The 18,481-nt window shown below is 39.3% G+C and overlaps 1 protein-coding gene across 1 annotated transcript in view; it reads right to left on the bottom strand.

Moving 5' to 3' along the window:
• The window catches only part of LMF1 (lipase maturation factor 1), a 212,017-nt gene that overhangs the window by 43,389 nt on the left and 150,147 nt on the right, over positions 1-18,481 (bottom strand). Inside the window, exon 6 of the mRNA XM_075830593.1 lies at positions 16,339-16,506. Within this exon, the coding sequence (XP_075686708.1) occupies positions 16,339-16,506 (168 nt within the window). The remainder of the gene's footprint in view (positions 1-16,338; positions 16,507-18,481) is intronic.

Below are 18,481 nucleotides of genomic sequence, written 5' to 3' on the forward strand. Positions count from 1 at the left end.
ATCTGACTGACATTGGCTTTACAGTCATCAGAAGTGAACTCTAGGATCTTGGTAATATATCTTCGTTATCTGTTTTTGCTGTTTTCACATATTTGTATGATCTTTTTTACTGTACCAAATTTTTCTAGCTGGGAACCATCAACAGGCTGCTGTTGATGGACCTAATTCTTATTATATGTTGGTTTAGTGCTTTGGATACATAAATAGGTTCGGCTATAAATGGGCTTTTGGTTTGAATGCCTCATTAATACCTGAGAGGAGGTCTTCCTCTATGATGTGCATATGCTCTAATAGGCTATATGGAAAGAAGTAGTCATATTTGGTCAGTCCCTTTAACTTGATAATAGACATAGAATTAATCTACATGAACTTGAAATACTTTTTAAATATATTGCTGTACCTGCAGCCACCAATAGGGGGAGCTTAATCGATTACTGAAGACAGATTTATTAATGTGTTTAAATGGGGCTCCCTCTAGTGGTGGCGGCAGGCAGTCAGAATTTTATTATTTTATAGACAGCCCTCAATATCTTCATGAATGCAAACGTGTACATTGGTGGCTGTATAGCTATGCTTTCTCCAAGCCCAAAATGTTCTATGAAAGCTCCACTTCTTCTTTATATTAATGAAGGGTAGACTGACCATTTGGGCACTGCTCAAGTTGGCCCATGACCAGCAAAGACCTATAACCCCCTCAGTCAAATGCAGCACTACTATGAAAAATAAGAAAAACAATGTAAAAGATGCTGCTCAAATGCATTGCGTTACCCCGTTCAAGTGTATCGTGACTACTATGGAAGGTAATGGGCCCACACCCTTTACTACTTGAGGGCCCAGACCTTTCTCAGGCCTCCCCGGATTTTAAAGGAGCTTTCCAGATTTATGTAGAAGAACCTCACTCGTTGTATAGTGAAAAGGTCTGCAACTTTCTAATATACTTTGTATATAAATGTCTCAAGCTATTAAGATCTCTGCCTGCTGTCACTGAATTGGAACATTCAAAATTTATATGCAGAGGCTTAAAATGGGCCCTAATCATGCCAAACTGACAAAGGTCTACAGCTTGTAGAAGGAGAGAGCTGAGATATACTGAAGCATATCCTCAGCTGTGTGAGTAGCACTAGGTCAGGACAGGTTTCCTGCCTCTGGATGTAAACAAGAATGATCACATTCACTGACAGCAAGCAGAGATCTTGAAATGGTAAGGCATTGAGACACAACCGAAAAATAAAATTGCGAAAATTTCCATTAAAGCGGGAAACACTTGTCGCTATCTGTCACTATCTATCAACCAGGTCCAGTCTACCGAGGAGGGGAGTTCTGGAGGAGTTAATGTAGAAGACAGAGGTTAGTAGCCCTGGGAGACTTCCAAGACCAGATGTTGCGGGGTTGATGTTACTTGATCTCTAGAAGGAAGAGGATGTATGTCTTCCAATCCTCCTCCCCCGATGTGCAGTAATTGAGTGCAGCCGCTGCAAAAAAAAACCAAAAAAAAAAAAACAACCCTCCATGCAGAGACGGCAGGTGCGGCTTCACCAGTGGATGTAACCTCCACAGTCCGAGGTAACCCCGCCAAGTGATGGGGCCTCCTTAGCTTCTCGCCTACTTTCTTGAAGTGGCTCCAAGTTATCTGATTAGCTTCCATTTACACATATCAATATATGGGACTGCAGGGGCAAACGAGGCTCTAGGACACAGCTGATGTCAATGAGGCACCGAGGTCTGAGGCTGCTGAGGACTATGGGGACATCTCACGACTAATAAAGATCAGTCCTGCTAGGACAGGAGGCTTCCCTGATGTGTTCCTGAATGATAAGCCGGGCATCTGACCTTTTACTGATCGACCAGGAGGCTCATTACGTCCGGGTCAAACACTACATTTTTAATGCAGCTTGCGCCAACACAAGGGGATTGAGAAGGATAAAGCTTTACCTTTATGGCATAGTTGGACAAATTGTTGGCCATGTGAAGTAATCTTCTACCACAGAGGCACACTATAAGTCCACATCACTAGCAGCAAGTAAAGGGACCTGTAGGTCAAAGCAATGTACAACCCCCCACCTCCCTCCATGGACAGTCATGGACGTCGCCCTTGGATATCAAAACAACAACATTGTATGTTTATATCTTCTGAAGCAACCTTCAAAAGAGGAAACGGTGCAGACCAGGAACACATTGTTAAAATATAACATTTCTGCCTGCCTGCAGTCACCACTAGGGGGAGCTGAGGAGCTTACTGCATACAGTTTATACATTGAACTGAATAATAACACTGTATGCAGAAAGCTCCCTCTAGTGGTGGCTGCAGGAAACCAGAATTCTACCATTTATGTTTATGTCTATGCAGAGGATTTGGAGCTCAGTGTCAGAAAAACTGATCACCGACCCCTATAAAGATTTGGTACAGACCGGACCTAAAAACAACATGGGGATTAAAGGCGGAGATTCACTTTAAGTTATTTATCTTTACAATTGATGTCTATTAAACTTTATTAGCTAGAACCTGCTTAACCACTCTTCCACTCATGGTACTAAAAATCCCAGCATGCCTTTGTAATGCTGTAATATATAATAGTACGACACAAAAGAAGAACTGCAGGATCCATATATGATATATATATATATATTGCCCGGTTTGCCCTATCCAGGCAACTCCTCCGTGTAATGCTCACTGAACGATCATTAGGATCTATGATCTTCTCCATAAATTGCAGGCCATAACCATTATTACAAGCAATCCGGGGAAGGGGGGTAAAAAACTTTTCCTTAAAAAAACACTTCACAGTAGCTGAGGCTTTACAATTCTGCATGTTGACATTGGGGCTGCCCTAATTAACTAAGGGGGGGCATATACTACACCCCTATATAGGGTGTGTGTCGTTAAATACCGTGTCTGCCTGGCTTCGGGCAGTAAAATGTATTGTTTGCGTGCCCTCGTATTCCCACAAGGGTTTCCCTCCGAGGCCCCTCTCTCTCTCTCGCTTTCGTCGGCTGCTGTTTCTCAAACCTGAAGGGGGCTCTGGAGTGGACAGCCGCTAATGAAAAACAAATTGTTATATTACCTAGCAAAATAATTTGCAGGAAACCCGAATTAGCTGTGATGGCGGAAAAAAAAGTCAGATGGGGCCCATAGTAAGTGTGTGACTTGTGTTTGGAGGAGGAAACTCGTATTCACCAGCTTCGTATGTGAGCGGAGAAGTCTTATCTCCCAGGTTTATAGATGTTAAGTGGTCCTGTCCTGTGTGAGACTGGACATCTGATTAGACGCTCTGGTTTACAGCAGTGGTCTCCAACCTGTGGCTCTACAGCTGTTGCAAAACTACAACTCCCAGAATGCACTGACAGCCTGCGGGGAAAAACGCCTCCCACTGAAGTCACGTTGAAATCACACGGTTTCCGCGTCAAGAACAGCACCAAAAAACTCCCCCTTAGTCTCCTGATTGACAACTTTGCGAATAGTCTTGATTTAAAATCTCCTAATATTTTGTGATTTCAACTCATACGCAGAACTATGTGTTTCCATGGTAACAGACTACAAACAAACCTGTGTAGTCTGACTCAGTCATGTAACATGTAACTAACCCTTCTTCTTGATAATCTACAGACAATACAAGAGAGAGTGAGGGTATGTTCACACGCAACAAAAAACGGCTGTAAAATACGGGGCTGTCATGGGAAAACAGCCTTTTATTTTCAGCCGTTTTTAAAGCATCAAGCGTTTTTTTTACGGCCGTTTCTGGAGCTGTTTTTCTATTGAGACAATGAAAAACGGCTTAAGAAGTGACATGCACTTCTTTTTTACAGGGCGGTTCTTTACGCGCCATTTGTAAAAACGGCGCGCAAAAAAACACCCCATCGGAATGAAACGCTGTTTTTCCCATTGAAATCAATGGACAGATGTTTGGAGGCGTTCAGCCTCTGTATTCTCAGCCGTTTTTCGGGGAGTTTACGGCCCGAAAAATGGCCGAAAATAAGCCGTGTGAACATACCCTAAGGGTCCTCATACACGGGCAGACGTGGGCCGTGTAAATGAGCGGCGATCAACGAGACAGTGCGTTTGATCCTTTCACAAGGAGCTATGGATGGGGACGAGCGCTCATTACTACGATCGCTCGTCCCCATACGTTATTATCACCATGTCGGCAGCGCGTCTTCCTGTTTACACATGTGCTGCCGACAACAATAATACTGCATAAACTATACGATCAGCCGACGATCGAGCGTTTGCTCCTTCATCTGCTGATCGCTGCCCTGTTTACACAGGGCAACGATTGGGAACGAGCGTTCTGTGAACTCTTGTTTGCCCATAATTGACCTATGTAAAAGAGCCTTAACACATGACTGCAGGGCCAGACTACACAGGGTTTGTTTGTAGTCTGTAACCACAGAGACACGGGAGCTGTATACCCAAAACGGTAGGAGATTTTTTTTAAATCAAGACTATTTGCAAAATTGCTTTATTCTGTTATTGTAGATACATTGGAGCAATAAAAAAAAAACTTCTTGTACCGGACGGTGCCGTACGGTTGTCCCTCTTAGGAGGCAAGAAGCCGGAGATATGTGCCGGAACAGTTGAGGGTTTTCTGATTGTTGGAAACCCTCTTTAATGTTATATTCAGCAATGACTTAACTGACAACTTCCAAGCAAGCCGCAGGCTGTCAGGGCATGCTGGGTGTTGTAGTTCTGCAACCGCTGGAGAGCCACAGATTGGTAAACACCGATATAGACCATGAGAACCCCCACCATGTTATTTAATATGTGATAAGATGATGCATTTTGATGTTTGGTGAAAATGTCAATGATATGAGGATAATGCAGCGAGCGGATCACACCGAGCTGCGGTCGGACTGAATATTGACACCGCTTTGTGTTCTCGCTACAAATATTTATGGGCGCACATACACACGGGCTTGCAGATGCACACACAAAACCTAGCTGGCTTTGGCATTGCCCCCTCTGTGCCAAGTGCTTAAACTCTATTTCCCTGGAGTCGGCACCTGGTCCCTTGGCAGGCGGAGCAGGCAGCTGCGAGGGCTGGAGACGAGTCTGACTCTGTCACAGGGATAAAAGTCTAATGGGAGCCGGCTGGACCGACTTAACCATTTCACCGACTCGGCGAGGACCATGGCTTATTGCCTTCACCTGTGGACTAAGATCCGGATTGTCACCCGAGTTCATGCCAGTGCCATCATTTATTGGGGAGATCCACCTTCACCTCATCTTCTGACCCCCTCGCCGATCCTCAATTTAAAAGACCAGAACCCCTTTCCAGCATTATTGCCGGGACGGCAAATCTTCAATGCAACTTTTTGGGTATCGCACCACTGAAATCAATGTAGCGGCAGTATTAAGGAAACCGGACACTATGTGCGGAGCGGTATGGGAGCTTTATTACGCCACGGTTCCTTTCGATTCTGTAATCGGCAAGTCAGGTCTGGACTCATTGACCTCCATTGATTAAGTCAGATGGATTTCCCCTTTAAGGGTAATTACTTAAAGGAACACTGCGGGCCAAACGAATACACTATGTTATGACTAGTGCAGGGTCTGAGGGGGCGGAGCATGACCAAAGTGAGGATTCTTGTGTCATGCTCCGCCCAATTAGACTCACCAGGTGTATCAGTTTTGCTCAGAGTGTTTCTTTACTAAATTAAATTACTTTATTCGGAAAATAAAGCGTCCGATAATCCAGTAATCTGGTACTTGTTTCCGGAAAACAGAACTGCAAGTGAGTTTTAATAACTTTTCTATGACCGTCCAATAATCCAGAATAAAAGTCGAAAGCTCGCAGATGCTGGACTAAAGGGATTTTACTGGAGTCCTGTTAACCAGTATCATGCTGGATTAGTGGACTTTCCAGTACACCAGCATTTATCTGGCCAATCAAAATTTTAGAAAACGTGAAAATTGGGTTTGACCCCTTTCTGAAAGTCCTCAACAGGTGGAAAATTTATTACAATTGGGCAACTCTCAATGTCTGGTGTCCAGAATAGTAGAATTTCCAGACTAAAAGAAAGAAATTTAGGGGTGGGGCTACGGCTACGATAACATTCCTATAACAATGTAGCAGAGCTGAATTGGTCATTTCTCTCTTTTATGCACCGTAATAAGTCACTTAGCAAATGCAAAAGATTTCCCTGCAATCCTATAGAAAATCACACTCTGATATCGCTGCAAGTTGGTTGACATGATAGCTCTACGACATCCGACAAACTCAGCTCTGCTACACCTGCATACATAGTATACACTGCCGGAAAGGGTTACAATTTGTCAAATGCTCCTGATTTTAATATATATAAAAATAAAAGGGGGGGGGGGGTAAAAAAGAAATCCCACAGTCGGACCCGCCACCGCGACTCCAATAACAATTATAAAAAGCGCCATAAAACGTGCATGAAATGTCAATGGAGATCTTCAAGAGTGTGTATTAAATGGCATATCAGCATTAAAGTTTACAGCTTCCTCTGCAGAACAGGAGTCTGTCCATAAAGCCCAGCTGAATGCAGAGACTGTGTGTGAAAGAAGCAGGGTTTTGTTTGAGTGCCAGATCCCCCCTGCGTTACACTGCGCGCTTCTCGTGCGGAGACTCTCCCCGCCAGTGGAATAAATAAGTCCGTAATTGTGAACCGTCAATAAAATAGCAATTAACTCGTGGTTGGACCCGCGTAATTACAAGGTTTTATGGGAGCTTTCTAAATCCTTCTGGCTCCTTGCACGCTGACACTGTGCAGGTAATGTGCAGTACACACAGCTGCCCACTAGAGGCCGCCATTCAATTCTGCAGGTTTTTCTATATATCTTTACCCAGAACACAATCAGTAATTGTTGTAGGTGAAGCCGCTGCTCATGGACGACATCAAGAATCGGCGCCATTTTTCCTGTCACAACAAGGGATACATCGGCGGAGCCCATCGGATGACATTGTAGGTTAAAGGAATCCGTCGAGCGCCGATGGTATCCATTGTATTCACCGACACGGCATCCTGGTTTCCATTATAGACGGAATCAGGACGCAGATGTGAACAGAGCCTAAGATATTTGCGCGATTATAAAATTTAAAGGAACAGTCCAAGCAAAACTGATGGTACCTAGTGCTGGGTCTGCGGGGCGGAGCATGACGGAAGGATTTTTTCCCTTGGTGTCAAGCTCCGCCCCCTCGGGCCCTACAGAGTGTATGACTTTTGCCTGGAGAATTCCTTTAAGAACAAATGTTCCAATAATAGAAAAGGCAAAATGGAGTGATATGTGTGTAAATTTCCCAGTAAATATAATATAAAACTGTCCTATACAGTCAAGATGTACAAAATATTATAGTCAGCGGTTCCTTCGTGATATCTGTTTCTGAGAACAATTGCCATTCAGCAGTCTGGGACAGCTGGGTGGATGCAGTAATAACATCCATGCTTATTGCCACCCAGCTTTCCCGGACTACTGAATATCACTTATGCCTATCCATGCAGTTATACATGCTCTATTGACATATTACTGCAGATTAACCATTTGAGAACCAGGGAAAGTTGGGTGACACCTCCTATAATGGACGACAGCTATACTGACAATCACCCAGCTTTCCCAAAAGTAGATAACACTAAGAAACTAGTAAATAGAATATTTAACAGGTTGATCAGTATTTTTTTTTCCAAACAGGAAATGAAACTTTGCAATTAGTCTTTACACTTCCTACTGGGACTTGTAGTCCCACAACAGCAGGCAGCTTCCCTTTGCTTTGGTAAAAGAGTTTGGAAATAGCAGGAAGGTGTCAGAAAAATGCACAGATTGTTTCTGGGGTGTGACATCTCATCCAGGCAGGAACGCTGCTTCCCCTATAGATAACATACAAGTCACCGGTCGGACAGTCACTTTACATATAATATCTGGAATAAACGGTTATATTCAGTCCTGGGTCACCTTGGCATCACGATGTCAATATTTAGGACCATTAAAGAGGTTTTTCCGAGAGGTCACTGGTTACAAAAATACTAGAAAACTCCGGTAAAGTCAGTACCGCAAAATAAAGTGGGGGTGCCCGCAAGGCATGCACCTTATTTCCCATAGTGAACAAGTCGCGCAGCGAGCCGCAGTAACTTCTCAATTTTATGGCCACACACGACCTCAATGTTTCTCTAAGGGAACAAGTCATGGCGGAGATCTTTTTGTTTGTCACTTATTTTCCTCATAGGGAAACATTGAGATGACATGACAGTGATGGTATCCTGTGGTGCCCGAGCTGAAAAGTGAAGCTCTGCGTTCCCCTTCGAAAATTATACCATAGACACAACAAATGTGATTCCAAATATCGGCCTGCGCTGCTGCTGTTTACAGGGGCTGTTTATGGTGGCCTGTATCAGTCCCTTTATGAGGACCATTCATAAACTACAGGCTGCAATAAATAGTCCCTACCGTACTTGGTGCTTTCAGTCAGAGGCATAACTAGAAGCTCCTGGACAATAAACCCTATAATAGGAACCAAACTAAAAGCCCTTTTTCTGCGCTGCCGACAACGATAATATGTTACTTTTTTAAAACGTACGATCAGCAGATGATTGGGCGTTTGCTCGTTCATCTGCTGATCGTTCCCATTTACACAGCAATTATCGGTAACGAACGTCATATGAACGTCTGCCCGATAATTGCCCAGTGAAAAACCCCCTTAACCATGTGCCATTTTTAACCCCTTGACATATTTACATGTACGTGATAAATGTCATAGGGAAGTATAGAGGGCGCTCACGGGCTGCGTGCACTCCATAGTCAGCGGGTGTCAGCTGTGTAGTACAGCTGACACCCGGGACTAACGGCCGGTGATGGCGATCACGCTGTTCCTGGCCATTTTACCCCTCAAATGCTGTGGCCAATTGCGACCGCAGCATCTGAGGCGTTGAATAGAGGGGGCGCCCCCTCCGACAGCTCATCACCCCCCCCTGCAACGCGATCAGGGGGTGATTATAGTTATCATGGCAGCCCAGGGGCCTAATGAAGCGCCCCAGGACTGCCTTCACTCTGCCTCTGTTAAGTTCTGCCACCTTTTCCCAGTACATTATATGGTACCAATAGAAACTACAACTCCTCCCGCCAAAAAAAAAAAATCCTTCACGCCGCTCTATTGACGAAAAAATAAAACCGTTATGGCTCTTGGAATGTGGGGAGTAAAAAACAAAAATGAGAAAAAATGGCTCAGTCTTTAAGGGGTTAAAACTGGTGTGGCACCGGGGCCGGGATGAGACTGCCATTTCTGTACCCCCTATAACCACGCTCCTGCTTTCAGTGAAGTATTGGTTAATATAATGCCCCTGTGTTATGTGATTGGCAGCCGCTTATAGAGGCGTTATACTGATAATATCACTGGATTGCAGAATCGCTCATAGTGCACTTCCCTAATATTTAAAGTGACCCTCACCCAAGCAGTATTTATAAACCCATTACACTGCATTCATACACAGATATAGACGGGCTGGATCTGCCGTCTAACGTTACACTGGTCCCTTTATCGTGCAGTGATATTGTCCTCAGCCCGCGCCATATTGTAAATGGAGAGAGGAGCCAGCGGTGGCCGTGAGATTACACAGCAGCTGATTCTAACCCCCCATCACATTCCTGCTCATACCCCAGAGACGTGGATATTTATGTTCCCTTGGTAAACATAACTGAGGCTTTTCCTAATGACTGGAGGTTGCTGCTGTGGTCAGTGGGGATGAAGGGAGACAGTGTCAGGACAGTGCTGGGAGGGCTGGAGCCCACCGGCTGCTCAGAACAGGATGTCAGGTAGATTCCTTACTGTATGTTATTTATGAGAAAACGCACACAAACAGCTCATTGTAGGGAACAGCGATCATATACAAAGTGCGATAATGTATTGTTAACAAGAGTGTAAAAACCTATCACTTATGGGGCATATTGAAATTGTGCTTTACAATCAACGGGCAGATGGCATATACCTACAGGTGATCTCAGTGTCAGAGACTCGGTGGAGAGGCGCATATAACTACTATAATACTGCCCCCTATATACAAGAATATATCTACTATAATACTGCCCCCTATATACAAGAATATAACTACTATAATACTGCCCCCTATATACAAGAATATATCTACTATAATACTGCCCCCTATATACAAGAATATAACTACTATAATACTGCCCCCTATATACAAGACTATAACTACTATAATACAGCTCCCTATATACAGGAGTATAACTACTATAATACTGCCCCTATATACAAGAATATAGCTACTATAATACTGCCTCCTATATACAAGAATATAACCACTATAATACTGCCCCTATATACAAGAATATAACCACTATAATACTGCCCCCTATGTACAAGAATATAACTACTATAATACTGCTCCCTATATACAAGAATATAACTACTATAATACTGCCCCTATATACAAGAATATAACTGCTATAATACTGCCTCCTATATACAAGAATATAACTACTATAATACTGCTCCTATATACAAGAATATAACTACTATAATACTGCCCCCTATGTACAAGAATATAACTACTATAATACTGCTCCCTATATACAAGAATATAACTACTATAATACTGCCCCCTATGTACAAGAATATAACTACTATAATACTGCTCCCTATATACAAGAATATAACTACTATAATACTGCCCCTATATACAAGAATATAACTACTATAATACTGCCTCCTATATACAAGAATATAACTACTATAATACTGCCCCTATATACAAGAATATAACTACTATAATACTGCCCCCTATATACAAGAATATAACTACTATAATACTGCTCCCTATATACAAGAATATAACTACTATAATACTGCCCCCTATATACAAGAATATAACTACTATAATACTGCCCCCTATATACAAGAATATAACTACTATAATACTGCCCCCTATATACAAGAATATATCTACTATAATACTGCCCCCTATATACAAGAATATAACTACTATAATACTGCCCCCTAAATACAAGAATATATCTACTATAATACTGCCCCCTATATACAAGAATATAACTACTATAATACTGCCCCTATATACAAGAATATAACTACTATAATACTGCCCTCTATATACAAGAATTTAACTACTATAATACTGCCCCCTATATACAAGAATATAAGTACTATAATACTGCCCCTATATACAAGAATATAAGTACTATAATACAGCCCCCTATGTACAAGAATATAACTACTATAATACTGCCCCCTATATACAAGAATATAACTACTATAATACTACCCGCTATATACAAGAATATAACTACTATAATACTACCCCCTATATACAAGTATATAACTACTATAATACTGCCCCTATGTACAAGAATATAACTACTATAATACAGCCCCCTATGTACAAGAATATAACTACTATAATACTGCCCGCTATATACAAGAATATAACTACTATAATACTGCCCCCTATATACAAGAATATAACTACTATAATACTACCCGCTATATACAAGAATATAACTACTATAATACTACCCCCTATATACAAGTATATAACTACTATAATACTGCCCCTATGTACAAGAATATAACTACTATAATACTGCCCCCTATATACAAGAATACAACTACTATAATACTGCCCCTATATACAAGAATATAACTACTATAATACTGATCCTATATACAAGAATATAACTACTATAATACTGCTCCTATATACAAGAATATAACTACTATAATACTGCTCCTATATACAAGAATATAACTACTATAATACTCCTCCTATATACAAGAATATAACTACTATAATACTGCCCCCTATATACAAGAATATAACTACTATAATACTGCTCCTATATACAAGAATATAACTACTATAATACTGCCCCCTATATACAAGAATATAACTACTATAATACTGCCCTATATACAAGAATATAACTACTATAATACTGCCCCTATATACAAGAATATAACTACTATAATACTGCCTCCTATATACAAGAATATAATCACAATAATACTGCCCCCTATATACAAGAATATAACTACTATAATACTGCCCCCTATATACAAGAATATAACTACTATAATACTGCTCCTATATACAAGAATATAACTACTATAATACTACCCCTATATACAAGAATATAACCACTATAATACTGCCCCTATATACAAGAATATAACTACTATAACACTGCCCCTATATACAAGAATATAACTACTATAATACTGCCTCTATATACAAGAATATAACTACTATAATACTGCTCCCTATATACAAGAATATAACTACTATAATACTGCCTCCTATATACAAGAATATAACCACAATAATACTGCCCCTATATACAAGAATATAACTACTATAATACTGCCTCCTATATACAAAAATATAACCACAATAATACTGCTCCTATATACAAGAATATAACTACTATAATACTGCCACTATATACAAGAATAGAACTACTATAATACTCCTCCTATATACAAGAATATAACTACTATAATACTACCCCTATATACAAGAATATAACTACTATAATACTGCTCCTATGTATAAGACTATAACTACTATAATACTGCCCCCTATATACAAGAATATAACTACTATAATACTGCCCCTATATACAAGAATATAACTACTATAATACTGATCCTATATACAAGAATATAACTACTATAATACTGCTCCTATATACAAGAATATAACTACTATAATACTACCCCCTATATACAAGAATATAACTACTATAATACTACCCCCTATATACAAGTATATAACTACTATAATACTGCCCCTATGTACAAGAATATAACTACTATAATACTGTCCCCTATATACAAGAATATAACTACTATAATACTGCCACATATGTACAAGAATATAACTACTATAATACTGCCCCCTATATACAAGAATATAACTACTATAATACTGCCTCCTATATACAAGAATATAACTACTATAATACTGCCCCCTATATACAAGAATATAACTACTAGAATACTGCTCCTATATACAAGAATATAACTACTATAATACTACCCCCTATATACAAGAATATAACTACTATAATACTGCCCCTATATACAAGAATATAACTACTATAATACTACCCCTATATACAAGAATATAACTACTATAATACTGCTCCTATGTATAAGACTATAACTACTATAATACTGCCCCCTATATACAAGAATATAACTACTATAATACTGCCCCTATATACAAGAATATAACGACTATAATACTGATCCTATATACAAGAATATAACTACTATAATACTGCTCCTATATACAAGAATATAACTACTATAATACTGCTCCTATATACAAGAATATAACTACTATAATACTCCTCCTATATACAAGAATATAACTACTATAATACTGCCCCCTATATACAAGAATATAACTACTATAATACTGCTCCTATATACAAGAATATAACTACTATAATACTGCCCCCTATATACAAGAATATAACTACTATAATACTGCCTTATATACAAGAATATAACTACTATAATACTGCCCCTATATACAAGAATATAACTACTATAATACTGCCTCCTATATACAAGAATATAATCACAATAATACTGCCCCCTATATACAAGAATATAACTACTATAATACTGCCCCCTATATACAAGAATATAACTACTATAATACTACCCCTATATACAAGAATATAACCACTATAATACTGCCCCTATATACAAGAATATAACTACTATAATACTGCCCCTATATACAAGACTATAACTACTATAATACTGCCTCTATATACAAGAATATAACTACTATAATACTGCTCCCTATATACAAGAATATAACTACTATAATACTGCCTCCTATATACAAGAATATAACCACAATAATACTGCCCCTATATACAAGAATATAACTACTATAATACTGCCTCCTATATACAAGAATATAACCACAATAATACTGCTCCTATATACAAGAATATAACTACTATAATACTGCCCCTATATACAAGAATAGAACTACTATAATACTCCTCCTATATACAAGAATATAACTACTATAATACTGCCCCCTATATACAAGAATATAACTACTATAATACTGCTCCTATATACAAGAATATAACTACTATAATACTGCCCCTATATACAAGAATATATCTACTATAATACTGCTCCATATGTACAAGAATATAACTACTATAATACTGCCCCTATATACATGAATATAACTACTATAATACTGCCCCTATATACAAGAATATAACTACTATAATACTGCCCCTATATACAAGAATATAACCACTATAATACTGCCCCTATATACAAGAATATAAGTACTATAATACTGCCCCCTATATACAAGAATATAAGTACTATAATACTGCCCCTATATACAAGAATATAACCACTATAATACTGTCCCTATATACAAGAATATAACTACTATAATACTGCTCCTATATACAAGAATATAACTACTATAATACTGCCCTATATACAAGAATATAACTACTATAATACTGCCTCCTATATACAAGAATATAACCACAATAATACTGCCCCTATATACAAGAATATAACTACTATAATACTGCCTCCTATATACAATATAACCACAATAATACTGCTCCTATATACAAGAATATAACTACTATAATACTGCCCCTATATACAAGAATATAACTACTATAATACTGCCCCCTATATACAAGAATATAACCACAATAATACTGCTCCTATATACAAGAATATAACTACTATAATACTGCCCCTATATACAAGAATATAACTACTATAATACTGCCCCCTATATACAAGAATATAACTACTATAATACTGCCCCCTATATACAAGAATATATCTACTATAATACTGCTCCCTATGTACAAGAATATAACTACTATAATACTGCCCCCTATATACAAGAATATAACTACTATAATACTGCCCTCTATATACAAGAATATAACTACTATACTGCCCCCTATATACAAGAATATAACTACTATAATACTGCTCCTATATACAAGAATATAACTACTATAATACTGCTCCTATATACAAGAATATAACTACTATAATACTGCTCCAATATACAAGAATATAACCACAATAATACTGCCCCTATATACAAGAATATAACTACTATAATACTGCCTCCTATATACAAGAATATAACCACAATAATACTGCCCCCTATATACAAGAATATAACCACAATAATACTGCTCCTATATACAAGAATATAACTACTATAATACTGCCCCTATATACAAGAATATAACTACTATAATACTGCCCCCTATATACAAGAATATAACTACTATAATACTGCCCCCTATATACAAGTATATCTACTATAATACTGCTCCCTATGTACAAGAATATAACTACTATAATACTGCCCTCTATATACAAGAATATAACTACTATACTGCCCCCTATATACAAGAATATAACCACAATAATACTGCCCCTATATACAAGATTATAACTACTATAATACTGCCCCTTATATACAAGAATATAACTACTATAATACTGCTCCTATATACAAGAATATAACTACTATAATACGGCCCCCTATATACAAGAATATAACTACTATAATACTGCTTCCTATGTACAAGAATATAACTACTATAATACTCCTCCTATATACAAGAATATAACTACTATAATACTGCCCCCTATATACAAGAATATAACTACTATAATACTGCCCCCTATATACAAGAATATAACTACTATAATACTGCCCCCTATGTACAAGAATATAACTACTATAATACTGCCCTCTATATACAAGAATATAACGACTATACTGCCCCTATATACAAGAATATAACCACAATAATACTGCCCCTATATACAAGAATATAACTACTATAATACTGCCTCCTATATACAAGAATATAACTACTATAATACTGCTCCTATATACAAGAATATAACTACTAGAATACTGCCCCTATATACAAGATTATAACTACTATAATACTGCCCCCTATATACAAGAATATAACTACTATAATACTGCTCGTATATACAAGAATATAACTACTATAATACTGCTCCTATATACATGAATATAACTACTATAATACTGCTCCTATATACAAGAATATAACTACTATAATACTGCCCCTATATACAAGAATATAACTACTATAATACTGCCCCCCTATATACAAGAATATAACTACTATAATACTGCCCCCTATGTTTAAGAAGATGGATTTGTGACTTTGAATAGGCTGGTTGATTGGAGTTACTCTGTAAAGTTCTTGTGAATAAGAGATTATTTTCTCATACTGTCTTTATTACATGGCCTGTGTAGACCCCGGTGTACTCTCACCTGGAAGAGGACTTGCAGAATTCCATTGACAATACACATGCGTCTTCCCATGAATATAAAGAATGGCACGACAAGTTCGATGAAATGGTTGACCAAGGTCTCAAACTGGTGGAACCACACAGGGTTGCGGTGCATGTAGTAAGCCAAAGGATTTGGCACTGGCTGGGTCTGCAATGAGAAAAGACGAGGCATTAAATAGTTGGCCGTCATGGCTCCCTCATCCACTCCTGGAGAGGTGATACAGAAGATCAGCAGCATCGTTGGCATTCACTGCAGTCACTTCCATCTGTTTCAATGACTGCACGACCTACACTGGGCTGCTGGGAAGGGGTTACATAAGGATGTGGGATTCAAGGAGCTTCCAAGCTGAGAAGGCCCCATGTAATTGAAAGAGACAAAACATCTTTAAATTATTTGTAGCTGAATCAGGGAAGAATAAAGCGAGAGAGAGAGAAATATGTACAGACATATACACAGCGCTAAGTAGCCATACACACAGATTTGCTAGCCTCTCTTTTTACTCTCCTGGATCTGTGAGCCCTTTCATAGGCAAATCAAGTCAACAAAATAAAACCTCAAGGTGAATAATTATGCTCATTGATCCACTTTCCCACCAGGGACTACATAATGCCATTCAGTAAATAGGGATAAGGCACTGCACTAAAAGGTCACCTAATAAATCTGCAAACCACCATGTTATAAAACACAGTGCGGAGTATAGCTAAGGCACAAAAAATGTAAAGGAGTTCTCCGCTTTGGACAATCCCTACTTGTTAGAAAGGTCTCTTGGAAATTAACCGATCACAAATGTCCCCCTGCTGAGACCCCCAGCGATCAGCTGTAATCTATAGGAAAACCTGGCAGTAAGTGTTTAATTTCACTGCAGCGCCCCCACAAGGGAAATGAAGCATTACACAGTGTCCATTCATATCAATGTGTTGTCTGTGCAGGACAGGACAGGTCCTCCAGAGAGAGATAGAGAGAGATGCTCTTTATAACCGCTCTCCATTCTGTCCAAGAGATGAGGATCTTGTACAGGGAACCCCCCTCTATAATCTCAGAATTCTCTAATAGGGTGTATGGAAATGGGTTTTCTAAACTGGACAACCCCTTAAAAGAAAAACTGAACCTGCTGCTCCCCTAAGTGGGTGATATGATATATAAACAGAGCAATCCTGACAGATTACAGAGAATGGATCGGCTGTTATTTGCTAGCCTCTTCGCTCTCTCTCTCTCTCTCTGTCCTGTATAGATCTGCAGGAAAATAGAGTGATAAGTACATCAAGCTTAGCTTCTAGTCAGAACCAGGAAAACAAATCCTCAGGGTCACCAATAATTTCTGAGACACTGGATCTCCAGGGACTACACAATGCCACTGGATTACCAGGGACTACACACTGCCACTGGATCACCAGGGACTACACAATGCCACTGTATCATCAGGGACTATACAATGGCAATGGATCACCAGGACTCAAGACACATTGCCACTGGATCATTAGGGACTACACAAAAGCACTGGATCACCAGGGAATACACAATGCCACTGGATCACCAGGGAATACACAATGCCACTGGATCACCAGGGACTACACAATGCCACTGGATCACCAGGGACTACACAATGCCACTGAACCACCAGGGATTACACAATGCCACTAGATTACCAGGGATTACACAATGCCACTGGATCACCAGGGATTACACAATGCCACTGGATTACCAGGGACTACACAATGCCACTGTTTTACCAGGGACTACACAATGCCACTAGATCACAAGGGATTACACAATGCCACCGGATCACCAGGGACTACACAATGCCACTGGATCACCAGGGATTACACAATGCCACTGGATCACCAGGGATTACACAATGCCACTGTATCATCGGGGACTGCACAATGCCACTAGATCACCAGGGAATACACAATGCCACTAGATCACCAGGGAATACACAATGCCACTAGATCACCAGGGAATACACAATGCCACTAGATCACCAGGGAATACACAATGCCACTAGATCACCAGGGAATACATAATGCCACTTGATCACCAGGAACTACACAATGTCACTGGATCACCAGGGACTACACAATGTCACTGGATCACCAGGGACTACACAATGCCACTGTTTTAC

Source organism: Rhinoderma darwinii, chromosome 6, assembly GCF_050947455.1.
Source record: "Rhinoderma darwinii isolate aRhiDar2 chromosome 6, aRhiDar2.hap1, whole genome shotgun sequence".
NCBI lineage: Eukaryota > Metazoa > Chordata > Amphibia > Anura > Rhinodermatidae > Rhinoderma > Rhinoderma darwinii.